The sequence below is a fragment of the Euprymna scolopes genome, chromosome 35 (assembly GCF_053919585.1).
Source record: "Euprymna scolopes isolate OS-2025 chromosome 35, ASM5391958v1, whole genome shotgun sequence".
In the NCBI taxonomy this organism is placed as follows: domain Eukaryota; kingdom Metazoa; phylum Mollusca; class Cephalopoda; order Sepiida; family Sepiolidae; genus Euprymna; species Euprymna scolopes.
The window spans coordinates 86723178-86739675 of record NC_136516.1 but is presented as its reverse complement, the minus strand read 5'-3'; the positions used below and the strand labels follow the sequence as shown (position 1 = coordinate 86739675).

General features: G+C 38.7%; 1 protein-coding gene across 6 annotated transcripts in view; it reads right to left on the bottom strand.

Moving 5' to 3' along the window:
• The window catches only part of LOC145259974 (uncharacterized), a 147368-nt gene that overhangs the window by 38887 nt on the left and 91983 nt on the right, over positions 1–16498 (bottom strand). For all 6 annotated transcript variants that reach the window (XM_080117962.1, XM_080117964.1, XM_080117967.1 and 3 more), the window contains one exon: positions 8918–8978. In XM_080117962.1, coding sequence (XP_079974088.1) covers positions 8918–8978 — 61 coding nt within the window. The remainder of the gene's footprint in view (positions 1–8917; positions 8979–16498) is intronic.

The following is a 16498-nucleotide window of genomic DNA, read 5'->3' as shown; positions in this document are numbered from 1 at the left end:
TTTTAACGGCTTTCTTTTATTAAGCCAAGGGTCATTTAATTTGAATATGAACGTCAAAAATTCATGTTACTTTCGTGTGTCTGTTGAACATAAAATCAGCTGAGTGACGCCATTTTGGTTTTTCTATTGTTAAATAACTGGACTTACAGCCATGTGGGTGTTTGTGAGGAAAGTCATTCTTAAAATCACTACAATTTTCCCTACAATTTTATTATTTAAGAAGCAGTTTATACCAAATATTTGTTAATAGTCGATTTGAGGATGATGAGGTTGTAATCCACAGGGAGACAGTCCCATGGCAATGTGTTCCACAGGAAACCCTTTGCGAAGAAGCTCTGTCCATGGAAATTCCACCTAATGCTAAGCAGATGGAGGAAGAGAAAAAGATTACTATATCAGTTGTGGTAAAAAGACTAGATTTGCTGTGAAAGTCTTCCAAGAAGAATCTAAAGATTGAAACTGAATCAAACACATTTCACGGAAATAGCAATAGAGTAGAGACATCTTTTTTGTAAGAAAAGTTTCCAATTCTAAGGAAAGGCGGGGGGTGGGGGTGGCACCACTTATCAAGGCTCAAAGGCCATTCAAGGATAAGGGTTAGTAAGTGTCAGGTGGCCAGTGAGACAAATACCATGGTCAGTAATGGTGGAACTTGGGTAGTACTTGCTAGTTTAAGAGGACAGTTCAACAGGAACTTATTTACTTGGAAACAGCCATGCTATAGTTAGATTGGAATCAGCCTCACGGTAATGTGTTTCACAGATTGTTCTAGGAAGAACTTTACTTACAGAATTTACATTTAGTTTTAGGTACAGATAGAGAACAAAGGAAATCGTTGGCAGTTGTTGTAGATAAACAAGTGACTGCTGCAAATGTTCTACAAGGAGGGACCATAGTTCAGTTGATCATCCTCTTCCATTAAATTTCAAAGTCAATTTTTTTATTTCTGTCAAAGATGGAAAAATCACTCACTGCAATATTCCATCTTAGATTGTATCCAACTCTTATATTAGGTAGAGGATTGCATCTGTAGTCAGACACTTTCTTTAGCAACAAACTGGACATATGGGATTCATTTAAAATCAGGAGTAAAAGTCAATCCTAAGAGCTTATCAAAACAGGTTACTTCAAAGTGAGAATTATTTACATCAACTGGGGGCAAAACCGGGATCTGAGCATTAGTGGTGAAAGAGGAGAAGCTTAGTTTTAGATGTTAAAAGTAACAAGCCACTTTGTAAGGTCACTGAATATTTTTTTTTTGGGGGGGGGGGTAATTCGATTTGGTTTTCAGATTTTACTGCATATCAAATACACTAAAAAGAAAAAAAAGAAAAAAAGAAAAAGCACTTTTTAATCAGTATAGCAACCTATCAGTTAAAACTTTTGAGATACTGATTTGATTAGTTAAGTAGCAGAAAGGGTTGTTAATCAGTTTCAGCTACTTTGTTTTTAATAAAATCAAAAACAGATGCTTCAAGGTGGCAATCATGAGACACCTCCAAACAGGAATGGTTGAACTCACTAATACTCTTCTTCTCTTTTGGCTGATTTTTTACTGATTGTAGCTCTACTATTGTAGTTTTTCATTTGGCTTGGATCAACATCTGTTGATAACATGGTACAGTATCTGGAAGCTAGAGAGATTGCACAAGTAGGAGGAGAACTACTTGCACAATCAATGCATGTTGTTGGAAGAAGATTTGCTGTGTCCCCCAGCACGACCTCAAAAGCATGGAGATTCAAGGAGATAGATACTCCAGGAGAGTTGGACAGAGCTGTAGAACATCCTTAAACCTGTAACAGGATCGGTATCTGCACCTTTATGCAAGGAGGAACAGGATGAGCACTACCAGAACCCTACAAAATGACTTCTAGCAAGCCACTGATGTTAATGTTTCTGATCAAACAATCAGAAACAGTCTCCATGAGAGTGGCCTGAGGGCTTGACGTCCTATAGGGGGTCTTATGCTCATTGCCTAGCACCGTAGAGGTCCATTGGCATTTACCATAGACTACCAGAATTGGCCATTACGTCACTGGCACCCTGTGCTCTTCACCGATGAGAGCAGGCTCAATCCAAGCGCATCAGACATGAAAAGTAGGACTGATTTGGTGGTGGGTCAGTGGTGGTCTTAGGAGGCATATTCCAAGATGGACACACAGACCCCTACAGGTTAGATAGCTATCAGAATGAAATTCTTGGCTAATTGTTGGAACCTACACTGGGGTAATGAGATGTAAGTTTTTCCTGGTCCACGACAATGCCTGAACTGATATACCTGGAGGATGAAAGAATTGATACCATTGACTTGCCCCCATGTTTACTCGATCTAAACCCAATAGAACATCTCTGGGACTTTATGCTTAGGTTCATCTAGTATCGCCAGATGACAAAACAAAGACTTATGGAGATTCATGACTGAAATTTGATAGACAAGTCAGGCATCGACTAAAGTTCATATACAAAATGTTGGATTGCAGAAATGATTGAATTTTAATCAAAGTTGCTTTTGGGATGTGGGGTCACTATAGTAGTTGGAATCCAGATTTTTTTTTTTTTTTTTTTTTGCTTTTGTAAAACCCCACCTTTGAGTTGGATTTCTTTTCTCAGCGGACTTCAAATATGGAGCATCTAAATTGGATATTTTTTTTCTTTTTAACTTTCTATGTTCAAACTCATTGATGGTTGGAAATGAGGATTGATAATTAATACTTAGTACTACAGATTATTATCTCTTGCATATATATATATATATATATATATATATATATATATATATACACACACACACTCCTTTTTCTCAGTTGTAAGCGATTCTTTTGGAGGTTAAAGGCTCATTCCACAGTGCGAGCAATATTCAGAATACAATTGCGAATTACTTAGAGGATTTCTACCTGATCATGGCTGACAGAATGAGAGCATACTACCCCTGTGGATTAAATAAAGAGTTTCGTTCAGTTAGAAATTTTGTGCAGATTCCATAGTTTGGCAAGATACACCCGGAGAAAGTCGGATGTTACATCCACCAAAATGTGAAAAATAACACTCAAGGCAAGAAAACAAGAGTCCGAATAATCCAAATTTATTTAAATAAACAAATAATTTTGAGTAGATTTTACTCGATAGATCCAAGTCAAACTCCTGAAAGACCTTGAAAGTACAGCTGAGTAGAAGATTATAGGATTTACTCTATATCTATTTTGACACTACATAATAGAGAAAAATTGCTTCAGGAAATGTTGGTCATATATTGGATTAGGTAATTATCAAACCTTACGCAGGATTCAGAAACAAAAAAAAAATCTAATCCAGTTTCCTACAAATCATAACATTAGATTAACGGATTGTCAACTTGTAATCGTACTAGCAGTAAAAATAGTTGCAGTAGCAGCAACAGTGAAGCATTTGCTTTGTTTCCAGGTTAGTAACACGAGTGGTTTTTCTGTATAAACATGTTATACCATTTTTATGTATGTGGTGGCAGGTGCAGCTAAACGCAATGACGAAAATGGCCAATCTTCTTGACAGAATGATTGCTGCTTCTTCATCTAGTAAATTTCCTTTATAAAAAAAAAAAAAGAAAAAGAAAAAAAAAGAAGCATTTTTGTATTTGTTAAAGACCATTTCATGATGACAATATCTCATCCTATTTGTGTCATCATGGTCATCCCGAGGAGATCTTTCTGCAATTCAGATTCACAAACTTCCCCAAGGCATTTTTTTTCCCCAATGTCAGCAGCGGAATTTCCATATCTTCACATTTAGGCGGTCTTTCAGAAGGTGTTTTTCCAGAAAAACCATTACTTTCTCACACACGCAAGCACACATAGAAGCACACGGTGTTGCCCAAAAATGAAAATCTTTACATACTAGAAAACAACAGCAAATCATTTAGCAATGAAGGAGACTGCATATCTCTGCCTGACAATGTAAGGATGAGCCAGTCTTATTTGAATTTTTACTTCTGCATATTGTAAGTAGTACACCAAAAGTTGTGACATGGAAAACTACCCAATCAAATTGAAATATACCGTTATCAAAGAGCATCGCATCGATACATCAAATTTTTAAGAAAAGAAAAAGAAAAGAAAAAATATCGAAATTTGGTAAAAATTTCAACTATGACAGAATGTTTCAAGATCAAGGTTGTTTTTGTTGTATGGCATAATGCGCTTCAAGTTATTTAATGTTGAATCCAGTAATTTTGGGAAAAGTTGTTATGCTTCAAGTTCTTTATATCTCTAAATAATTATTCATGGTGTTTGTTTTATAAAGAAAATATGATTTTGCAGAACATGATTGAGTTTTGTAATAGGGGGGAATTTTTTTTTTTTTTTTTTTTTTTTGACTAAGATAGTATCTTCAGACCACCTGATCTGTTAGCACTAACACACATTACCACTCCAAGCCAAAGTGGACCAGAATGCAATGGTAACTAAGGGGTTACTTCACATTCCCCACAACCATCAAATGGGGTCCCATCACTGAATGTCTTAAGATCATACACAGCAGGACTTAAGGATCAAGGTCATAAGGTGCAAGACTTCATTGGTTAGAATATGGACAAAGTAACAAATCTATGATGAACAGAACCAAAGCAATCACCAAAAGTTTGCCCCTTTTCTGTGATCTTGACATAGTTATACCAGAATTAAATCCATTCCATGTTAGATCATGACTGCTATTTGGACCGTTTAGTGATAATTGGGCAAGCGAGCGATGTGGCTGTTAGTAAAAATAAAATTAAAAAAAAAAAAAGTAATAAACTTGACCGAAAACATAACCTCTACCTTAGGCTATTGTTAAAAGAGTATTCATCAGGCAATGCTGGGACATGTCCGTCTAATCTATATATCTAGAAAAGTGAAATTGTGTGTGTGTGTCTGTACATTTCCCTACCAAACTGTCAATATTCGGTCGACAGACTTGAGACTTGATATAAGGGGTATTAAGATTTGGGAAACCTTTTAAATCAGTTTTCAGCCAGAAATTTGTTAAGGGGGTCAAAGTTCAATGATTTGACCTTTGAAAACCCTAACAAACTCCTCTGCCAATTTTGGGTCTAAACACTTGAAATTTTGAATGTAGATTACTTGGATATGGGTCAAACTTTTTAATTTGATTTGAGCCCAAAACAAATGTTAAGGCGTCAAAATTGAAAGCAAAGTTTTAAAAAATTGACTTCTGCTGTCTTTACCAACATTTTTCTATGTTTGTTAAGGAAGCCTATTATATAGAAAGGCATTACCATACAGATGCGCACTTTAATATGTACATATTCATATAAAGTTATGAACAGTACATAGGGCCTGAGCAAAGCTGGGCGGAACTGCTAGTGTTCTATAAAAATTTTTTTTTTTTTTTAAATTAGTTTAAAGAAAATAGAAAAGCAATAAGTTTTATTCAATTAGTTTTATTGTGCTTCTGGAATTCAAGGGAATGTTTTGAAATGCGTGTTAGGAGTTGATTGAAAAATAGACATTTGTCATTTATTTTCTAGAGAAGCAACGCATAAAGATAAGCAATTTGAATACTATCAGTGATCAAAAAAGAGCGAAGATTGTCAGAGTTGCATGAACATCTCATGTGTTCACTCCAACAGATGGACTCAGCAGGGCACCCATATCACATGGGAAGGGAAAATGTGAGAAAATATAATGCTGATATTATACTAATAATCAAAGAAAGAAAAAAAATCCTATTTGCATTTTCAAGTCTTCATTTGTGAACAAGTTTGAAGAAGCTTTTGGAAATGCTTACCACAACTAAAAGAAAGACAAGTATTTATTTTTAATCTAACGTAGCAGTAAATAGTGAGGATATGAATGCCGTAACACATAACCATAAAAAGCAAGGTCATGTCTAACGATTTATGGAACTTTACAGTTTTGTATGTGCTTCTTCAATCTCCCTACAAAGTGCTTTAGAAGCCAATATATTATATTTATTGTAAATAGTATGATACCACGTGGTACCCTGCTTGACAACCGTCAACTCTAACATGATCTCTGGTCTTCTTTTCTGGTCGTGTAATTGTCTTAAACATTGAGTGTGCACAGGTTAACAAATATAAAAGATGAAACAAGAAAAGACTCTGACACTTTTTGTAAATGAGTGGTATTATAGGTGTGCTTCACACCATTAACCTGAATACAAAATTCTACATTTCATCTACTGCTGCGTTCATCAGTTATCAATTCATTTTCACCATCTGCTTTCTACAAGTCTCGCAACTCTCAACTGTCGCAAACCAAAGACTGTCCACAAACTGTTCCCAACTGTTGTAAAATCGTTTTCACTCTTAAAAGTAACTAAAATATATTTACCTATATATTTAAAAAAAAAAAAAAAGCATTGCCATACTTTGATCAACAATCCCACCCCAGCTTCCTTTTGTGTGCCTTTGTGAACAACTTTCTATCCATTGTCTTTCCATCAATGCTATTTTGTATACCTTTGCATTTCCGATAAAATTATTTCTTTGTCTTTCACCATACTTTCTTTCTCCTCCATTTCCCAGTACTTGGGGGATGGGACACCGATAGTATTACAGTAGTAATGGGAAAATTCCAAGATTTTTCTGCCGATTCTGATACAATTACCAACTGTTCTAAATTTTTGATTTCCAATCTTGTTTAAATCTTTAAATGTTTGGCTATAGTTTTGTTTATCTTTGGATTGCAATAAAAAAAAAAAAATAAAAAAAACAAAAAAAACGTGCATATAAATTTTGCAAACATAAATACAGGGTGTATTCTATAGATTTTAGTTTTACTGGTAGTTTAAAATCAATAAATATTTACTATTTGAATCATTAGTACAAGCCATTTAAAATTAAGTTTTAAATAAAAATAAACAAACAAATGAAAAAATACCTCTTTATCAAATAGTATTATACAATATATGATACTTTTCAGAAAGAAAGAAACCAAATGAAATGTTAAAAAACGACATTTCTTTTGAAAAAAAAAAAGAAAAAAAGATTCTCGAAATCAGATTTCTACCATCCCGGTTATCTCAAATGGTCTATTTTACTGCTTTGTATCTATGATTATTAATCTTGAAAATAAATAGATTTGAAAATAAAAAAAAAAATAAAAAAAGATTCTCGAAATCAGATTTCTACCATCCCGGTTATCTCAAATGGTCTATTTTACTGCTTTGTATCTATGATTATTAATCTTGAAAATAAATAGATTTGAAAAAAAAAAAAAAAAAAAGAAAAAAAGATTCTCGAAATCAGATTTCTACCATCCCGGTTATCTCAAATGGTCTATTTTACTGCTTTGTATCTATGATTATTAATCTTGAAAATAAATAGATTTGAAAAAAAAAAAAAAAGAAAAAAAGATTCTCGAAATCAGATTTCTACCATCCCGGTTATCTCAAATGGTCTATTTTACTGCTTTGTATCTATGATTATTAATCTTGAAAATAAATAGATTTGAAAAAAAAAAAAAAAAAGAAAAAAAGATTCTCGAAATCAGATTTCTACCATCCCGGTTATCTCAAATGGTCTATTTTACTGCTTTGTATCTATGATTATTAACCTTGAAAATAAATAGATTTGAAAAAAAAAAAAAAAGAAAAAAAGATTCTCGAAATCAGATTTCTACCATCCCGGTTATCTCAAATGGTCTATTTTACTGCTTTGTATCTATGATTATTAATCTTGAAAATAAATAGATTTGAAAAAAAAAAAAAAAGAAAAAAAGATTCTCGAAATCAGATTTCTACCATCCCGGTTATCTCAAATGGTCTATTTTATTGCTTTGTATCTATGATTATTAATCTTGAAAATAAATAGATTTGAAAAAAAAAAAAAAAAAACAAGACCCTCTTTCTTTCATTTGTCCATTTCCCTGCATTGTTATAGCCTTCTTATACTCTCTCTCACGCATACATATAAATATTTCTCTTAATGTCTTTCTGTCCATCCCACTTCTGACACTACTACTGGGTTAATCTGAAATTTTGCATAGACCTTTGTTATAAGGTGCAGCAAACTAAGTATTATGGTATCTGTTTAATGTTCAATTAGGGGTTAATGGGGATTAGTATTTAATGCAAAAAATGAGCACAAATGTTACCATATTCTATCATCAATTTGGCATATAAAGCATGCACTCATTCCAAGTCAAAGGGCTATAACTTTTGCTTGTTTTTAATGGTCTAAAATTTCTAGTGTGTATATATATATATATATATTCTGCTAATTGCATCTCTTTCTCTTGCTGATTAATTAAAATAGTAAATTACAAAAAAGAATAATTTGTGTGACTTATGCCATTTACAAGCTCCTTGTGAATTTTTTTTTTTTTTGGGGGGGGGAGAGAGAGAGAGAGAGAGAGAGAGAATTATATAAGAAAAAAAAATTTGAAAATTATTCTGGGTAAGTTCCAGCATCTAAATATATAAATATCAGAAAGCCAAGGTGGAAAGTTCAAGTGGTGTTAAAAGATCAAACTTCTATTCTCGATCAGAAAAAATCATTAAGAAATAGATCAATAGTTTAGATATGCACAAGCATCTCACGAGAGAAGTTTTAAGGAAAATGCATTTTTTTTCCGACAAACCAACAAAAAAAAAAAAAAAAAAAAAAAAGGAGTAAAAGAGAAAACATGCCGAGTACAAAAGAACCAAAAGTGGGGAGCGGAAGTCGGTTATTTTTACAACGCTCCAATCTTTTTTTTTTTTCAGCATCCCTTTCCACCTGCACAGCTAACTGTTAAAGCTCACTTTCCAAATATCAAACAAAGCACATAAAAGTAAAGATTAATTATAAAGATTTCATTATTATGTTAGTATGAAATTAAGAAACTGAAAATTTAATTTTTTTTAATACTAGAGAAAAAGTCATTGATTACATGAATTAAATTATTTAAAAAAGGTAGCGAGCACTTTCTTTTTACTCACCTTGTTTTAATGGTCTAGGCTTCTGGAGTTTGGAATTTCTTGGAGCCCGACCTTTGCAGATCTATTGGAGGAAAAAAAAAGAAAACATGAATAGTTAAATTTTAGAAATTTGATATTGATACAACTGAATTTTTTTTTTTTTTTTTTTTTTTTTTTAAACAAGAGTCACCCACTTATCAAGGCCCGGAGGCTACTCGAGGCTAACGTTTAATGCATGTACGATAGTCAAGGAGAAAATATTGTAGTAATTGTTAGTAGTGGAAATTTGGTAAATAGGATTACTTAAGGGGACGGCTCATCAAGAACTTGTTTACATTGGACTTGAAGATGACCACGTTGTAGTAAGCTGGAATACAGGCAAACGGAAGACAGTTCCATAGATGTGCAGTTCTAAAAAGGAACCTTTGTTCATGGAATCTACGTTTAAGTTTAGGCACAGATAACAAGTGGGGGGGGAATTATTGACAGTGGTTTCAGCTAGACGAGCGTTTTCTGAAAAAGATTTTAGTTAAAATTTAAGTTATTTTATATATATATATATATAGGCCCTTAACGTCGAGGACGACGATTGGCAAGGCGCTTCAGTCTTCTACAGTTCAGGAAGTCTGTGTATTGCTGGCAGGATCTTTTGGCACCAGATCTTATAGCAGCTTGCCACTTTGCTCGGTTGCCGGCAGAGGTTTCCCAAGTGTTGTGAGGGATGCCGAAGACCTGGAGGTCACGTTTCAGGACATCCTTGTAGCGGAGGCGTGGCCTGCCAGCACAGCGAGGGGCATCAGCTATCTCTCCAAAGAGAAGTGCTTTTGGTAGCCGGCTGTCGTCCATGCGGCAGGTGTGGCCAGCCCAACGTAAGCGACGGATGCGCAGCACTGTGTACATGTCAGTACTCTTGGTCGTGGAGAGGATAGCTGTGTTTGGTACATGATCCTTCCATGTGAATCCAAGAATTGTGCGCAGGCATCGGAAGTGGAAGGCGTTCAGACGGTGTTCGTGTCGGCGGTAGGTGCACCAAGTCTCACTGCCATACAGGAGAGTGCTGAGGATGCAGGCCTCGTAAACCTTGATCTTTAGGTGTAGCGAGAGGGACTTGTTCTTCCAGACTCTCTCACTAAGCCTGCCGAAAGTTGTTGATGCCTTTCCAATGCGGGAGTCCAGTTCACAATCAAGACTGTTGGTGTTATCAACTGTAGAACCCAAGTAAGTGAACTTGGTGACGTTTGACAGTACATGATTGTTTACGGTTATTATGGGTGAAAGCCCAGCAGGCTGGGCAAAGACCACCGTCTTGCCTAGGCTGATTTTGAGACCAAACTCCTCGCAGGCAGAAGCAAAGGAGGAGCACATTGCCTGAAGCTCAACCTCCGAGTTGGCGATGAAGGCAGCATCATCAGCGTACAGGAGTTCACGGATCTGTACGCGGTTAACCATAGTTTTTGAGCGTAGCCTGGCCAGGTTGAATAGGCCTCCAGTACTGCGAGTGTGAAGGAGCACTCCAGTTGGGTTTGGGAAGGCTCGGCGCAGAACAGCTGAGAAATATATTCCGAACAGAGTAGGAGCTAACACGCAGCCTTGCTTGACACCACAAGAGATGGGGAACTCTTTAGAACGAGAGCCCTCAAACTGTACTGTAGCCTTCATCTGATCGTGAAATTCTTGTATGGTTTTCAGGAGTTTGGGAGGGCAGCCCAGTAGACGGAGGACTAGAAATAGCCCTGATCTGCTAACATAATCAAAGGCCTTCGTCAAGTCAACGAAAACTGCATAGAGAGGACGGCCTTGCTCAATGCATTTCTCCTGGATCTGACGAACAGAAAAGATCATGTCAGTGGTAGAGCGGCCAGGTCGAAAGCCACATTGACTCTCAGGAAGAATTCTGTTGGCAATAATCTGGAGACGTGGCAGGACTAAGCGGGCATAGATCTTTCCAGGCTGGGAAAGTAGAGATATGCCACGGTAGTTGTTGCAGTCGCAGCGAAACCCTTTGTTCTTATACAGGGTAACTATGTTGGCGTTACGAAGTTCATCGGGAATAGTACCTTCATTCCAGCAGATTGAGAAGAGATGATGGAGTTCCTCAGTTAGTGAGTCACCACCGCATCTGAAGATTTCTGAAGGTAGCCCATCCACGCCGGGGGCTTTGTTGTTCCTCAGTAGCTTGATGGTCTTGTGTACTTCATCGATGGTGATGTCGTAATCTAGCTCATGGAGGACTGGTAGTTGGGGAACAGCAGCTATTATAGCAGCCTCACTAGCTGCTACAGGTTGAGCATACAGTGAGCTGTAGTGCTCCACCCAACGGTCAAGCTGATCATCAGGATTGGTGAGTAGTTCTCCGGTCAGAGATCGCAAAGGAGATGATTTCTTCACAGGAGGACCTAGAGCCTCTTTCAGAGCTTGGTACATGCCACCGGTGTTGCCGGTGGCAGAGCAGTCTTCAGCACGCTTGGAGATGTCACTCCAATAGTTGTGTTTAGCCTCTCGAGTTAGGCGCTGCACTTTTGAGCGGCTCTGCTTCCAGAGGCTAGTAGCTTGAGGAGAGGGGTCCTGCATCACAGCCAGTCTTGCCGCTCGCTTTTCTGCTAGTGCTTGATGGAGTGTGTCCGCGTGGTGTCTGAACCAGTCCGGCTGCTTTACTGTACGTCTACCAAAACTGGAGAGTGCGCAAACTCCAACAGTGTCACGAATCCGCAGCCAGGCAGAGGCAGCATCCTGAGGGGGTGCAGACTGGACAAAGGTGGATTGTATTGAAGCTTGAAAATGTTGGCATTTCTCCTTGGACTTAGTAGCAAGAACATTGAGCGTTGAAAGTGGTTTTGAGCAAGACAGGTGGATTTTCTTTGGCTTTAGTTTAAGCTTACAGCGCACAAGTGAGTGGTCTGTGTCACAGTCCGCAGAGTGCATTGTCCTGCAGTGGATGATATCCTGGAGGTGCTTCTTTTGAGTGATCACATGGTCCAGCTGGTGCCAGCGCTTAGAGCGTGGGTGTTGCCATGTCATCTTCGACCACGGTGAGCCCTTAAAGAAGGTTGATGGGATGCACAGCCTGTGTGTAGCACAGAGTTCCAGAAGACGCTGTCCATTTTCATTCATAGAGCCCACTCCGTGAGGACCCAGGACATCAGGCCAGGCATTGGTGTTACTGCCTACTCGAGCGTTGAGATCACCCAGGATGATTATGCGGTGACCGCGGTCGATTTTGGAGAGGGTCTCACTCAGCTGGAGATAGAAAGCATCTTTCTGGTCATCCGGCGAGGTGAGGGTTGGGGCGTAGGCAGACAATAGGGACACTGGACCAGAGGTGGTGTGTAGCTGTAGTGACATTAATCTGGGAGAGATGGCGACGGGAGTTTCGACAAAGCTGAGCAGCTTGTTGCAGATGGCAAAACCCACTCCATGTTTTGGTCTCTCCAAGTCAGGGTAGCCAGTCCAGTAAAATGTGAAGTTAGCTTCACGTATGGAGCCATTTCCAGTGAGCCATGTCTCGCCTAGTGCTGAGACATCCACCCCCAACCGGAGTAATTCCAGGTCGATAACAGCAGACTTCCGAGGATGAAAACTGTCAAGAGAGGAAGTCACCCCAAGGGAGCGGACATTCCAGCAGGCCAGGTGTAGTGGGGAGGCAGTAGCAGGATGTCGACCGGGGCGCGCCTGCCTAGAACGCGGGCCCTGCCGAGCAACGACAGCACCCCCGACTGCAGGGGGCTCCCGAATTGCCAGTCGCTGAGAATTTATTCTTGACATATCCATAGTAGTTGCCTGAAACGTCAAGCGCCGGGGCAGGGAAGTAGTGGATGAGTGCATGCCCAGAACAGAACATCCACCTCTGGACCCAACATTGCGGACCCCAGCGGAGCACAGGAGTGCGACAGCTGGAGCAGTGGTAGGTTGCCCCGCAGTACCCGCTAACTGGGTGTTGATCCCTGACCGTTGATCGTTCTTGATTCATCCGCTCAGTGATCCGCCATGGGAGACCGGTGGTTGAACAATATATCAGCTGCGCTCATACCATGACTGCCAACTCCTGCTGCCGAGATGACATTTTGCTATTTGACCACATAGCTGGGGTCTGGATTGGTGTAAGCCAGGGCGTGTCCTCACGCCGGAGGGCCATGCACTCAACACCTCTGGGGCTCCAGACTACTCCGAGATCCCACATACACTTAGCCTGGGGCCGCAAGGTACCCAGTTAAACCGTGATGTACCACGAGGAGGTGGCATGCGAGTCTTGACCAGTGAGACGCTCTAACCACCAGTGGGCAGGGCTTACTAAACTGCCTCCCCTTCACTCTTGCGAGTATAGGTGGCGGTTACAGCTGGAAGCAAGAGGAGCAAAGCACCTGAAAGCCAAGTAGCTAAGCACTCTACACATTCACTAAGCTACAACACTACACGCTCAAAGGCCCTGTGTGCAACACACCACATCACAAGATCTGGAGATCTTGTTAAGTAAACTTTTATGCCATACTCTATCAAAGGCCTGTGATATGTCAAGAGCAATTGCCCTAGAAAGGTAGCCTCCGTTGAGAGATTCGCTAATCCTATGAGATAACTAAGCACATCTGCTGTAGATCTAGCAGAACGGAAACCATTATTGCGTGTCACTAAAAAGATTATCTTTGCTGAGATGGTTGATTACTTCTCTATTTAACAGATTCCAGAAACTTACTCATGACGCACAGGAGACTTATTGGCCTGTACTGAGAGGGAAATGAACGATCACCTGAATTCTTAAACACAGGACATACTGATGAGATTTTCCAGGGTGATGGGAAGCAATTCTCCTTAAGATAACGTTTTAACAGTTTTGTAAGGATGGGTGCTAGTTCTGGTTGAAGTCTTTTGAGTACTATAATTGGAATACCGTCAGGGCCGATTGCTTTACTGGAATGAGGGTTTTTGATTAGCTTGGCAACATCACGCACAGATATTTGTATGTCGCATAGCGTGTTTTCTGATACAGGAGGAAATATTGGAGGTTGGCGGTCGCAAAGGGTAGAGTTAGCTGCAAAGTTCTTGGCAAAGTTTGGCTTTGTCTGATGCTGATGAGATTACCTCAGGTTCATTGATGATAACTGGGATAGAGCACACCCTTCTGTTCAGGATTCTGTTTTCTATTTGCCAAAACTGGTGGGAACCAAGCCGCTGCTCAGCTACTTTGGACTTGACGGACTGAGCATACAACTCTTGCATTCTTTATTACTTTTTGACAGTGGTTGCTGGCAGTCCTGGAAACGGCTTTAGTCTCAGTACATCTATTACGTTGGAAGCAATGGAAAAGGTGATTTCTGTGCGCAATGGCAGCAGCACATTCTGGAGAACCACAGCTTGCTGCAGGTTTTTGCTGGAATTTTTTCAAGGGTATGAAACGGTCTATACCTACAATTAACCATTCCGTCAGGTCTGATACTATAGAGGCCATCCTTTTTAAACATGGAACGCAGAGGTAGATCTGATATAAATATACGGAAGCTATCCCAGTCAGCCATAGAGTATCGATATACTGTACGATAGAGAGATACATCTGAGAACTTATTAAATTTCATTTTTATCTTAACTGATATAACAGAGTGGTCGGAAGATCCAAGTGGAGACAGAACAGAAGCCGAACACAGTTTGGGGCAAGTTGTAAAAAAAAAAAAAATGGTCTAGTAGACTCGCATACTGACCGTCCGTGTTGGGCACACAGGTGGGTTCGTGAACAATCTGAGTGAGGTCATAAGCAATGGAGAAATCATGACAGAACCTCCCCTCATCATCAGTCTTGTTTGAGTGAGTTAACCATTCCAGATTGTGAACATTAAAATCTCCACAGACATTAGCTGAAGGGTAAGCAGATAGGACATGATCAATTTTCTCAGATATGCTTTTAAAGATAGTAACTCCGCTGTTGTGGGGGCCATAGAGAGCAAACATAAATGCAGTAGTTTGAGCAAGTGCAGCCCGGAAGCACATACAGGGTAAGTTAGGATCTTCTCTGGAGATGTCCCTACCACACGGAAAGCCATCTTTTATATAGGCACATATGCCATGCCCATGGTGATCTTGGGGGTCATATTTGGAAGTTAAGTTAGAGTATTTTTTAATTATGAACTCATCTAGGGAAATAGTCTGTTCAATGCCAGTTTCGCATAGAAATAATATGTCTGGTTTAGTTCCAACGTTAACAAATTCCTAATGAACCGCCCCCTTAAGTAAACACTTCATCAAATCTCCACACTAACGTAATGTACTTGCAATAACCCTTATCCCTGAGTGGCTTTCGGGCCTTGATAAGTGGTGATCACTGTAAAAAAAAAAAAAAAAAAAAAAGTCTCCTGTAATTAGGTTTCAACCTCTGCAAGGTTGGAACGTAGACCCCTGATGTTAGAGAAGGAGACATGGTAGTAGGGGTCTATGTTAGAAGTTGGAGATCCGGGTTTAATCGTGTATTTTTTATTGAAACTTTTCATGACGGAGTTTTGGGATTTGTGGACTAGGTCGACAGACTTGCTTGAAGCAGGGCAGAGAGGGAAAGTAAGAGAGAAATAGAACTGAAGAAATATTTTTTTTGTAGCACATGAAAAAGTAAAGCCGTAACAATTACCCACTAATATGGCATCGAGAGGCCCCACCAGAAGCTACTGCATGGTCCAGAATCCATTCATCAAATATTTGATTATATACACGTGTATTATATACTGTACTGTATTTTGTTACTGTATATTCACCATCCTACCGAATACCAGACATTCACTTGCTATCTCCTATCTCATACATTCCAACCAAGAGATCTTTTAAAAATTCTAACTATTCCTTTGAGTTCAAGTGTGTATTTCTCTTGCACTTGGTTCACCTGATATATTCAACAGGTAGTTTTTGAAATTTTTTTTTTCACAAGTTTGTTTGCTCCTATAATTACTTGAATGATGGAGATGTTAAGCTTCCGGTTTCTTTACATGTCACACATAAGACATTGGTATTTTCATTTTCCCTCTCAGTTCACGCCAGCATCATTAGGGATGCAAATTTTAACTAGGGTTGCTACCTTCTCCCTTTGTTCTATATCATTATGTTAAGTTTTAATAGCTCTGTTTTTTTTTTTTGTGCATAGCTGTAAGAATTGCATAGTTACAATGGATGTTGTACGACTTATTTTCAATCGTTCTTTCTGATGTTTCCAGGACTTGCTGGTATACAGTAGAACCCCGGAATACGGCATTAAAAATTAGTAACAAAATACAGTACAGTATATAATAATCATGTATATAATTAAATGACCTTATAAATAACACCGTAAGGTGGGGCAAATACTGCAACCAGAGGCTGGAAAAACATATTCCACATCGTAAAAAAAAAAGTATCCTAGGGCCAACATATCCTGAAATTCTACTGTACTTGTTTTTTGTGTAAATTGTCTGCTTTATGTAAATTTGTCAGACAAATGAATGTGTGTATTAACAGTAGTAATAGCTTATTAGGACAGATATACGTTTCCCTTTTTAATGGTAAAACTGGTTGGCCTTTGTATGATTATCAATCCATATAAAACAACAAGACTCAATTTATAGACATGCATGAAATGTTAAACTGAACTTTATAGTA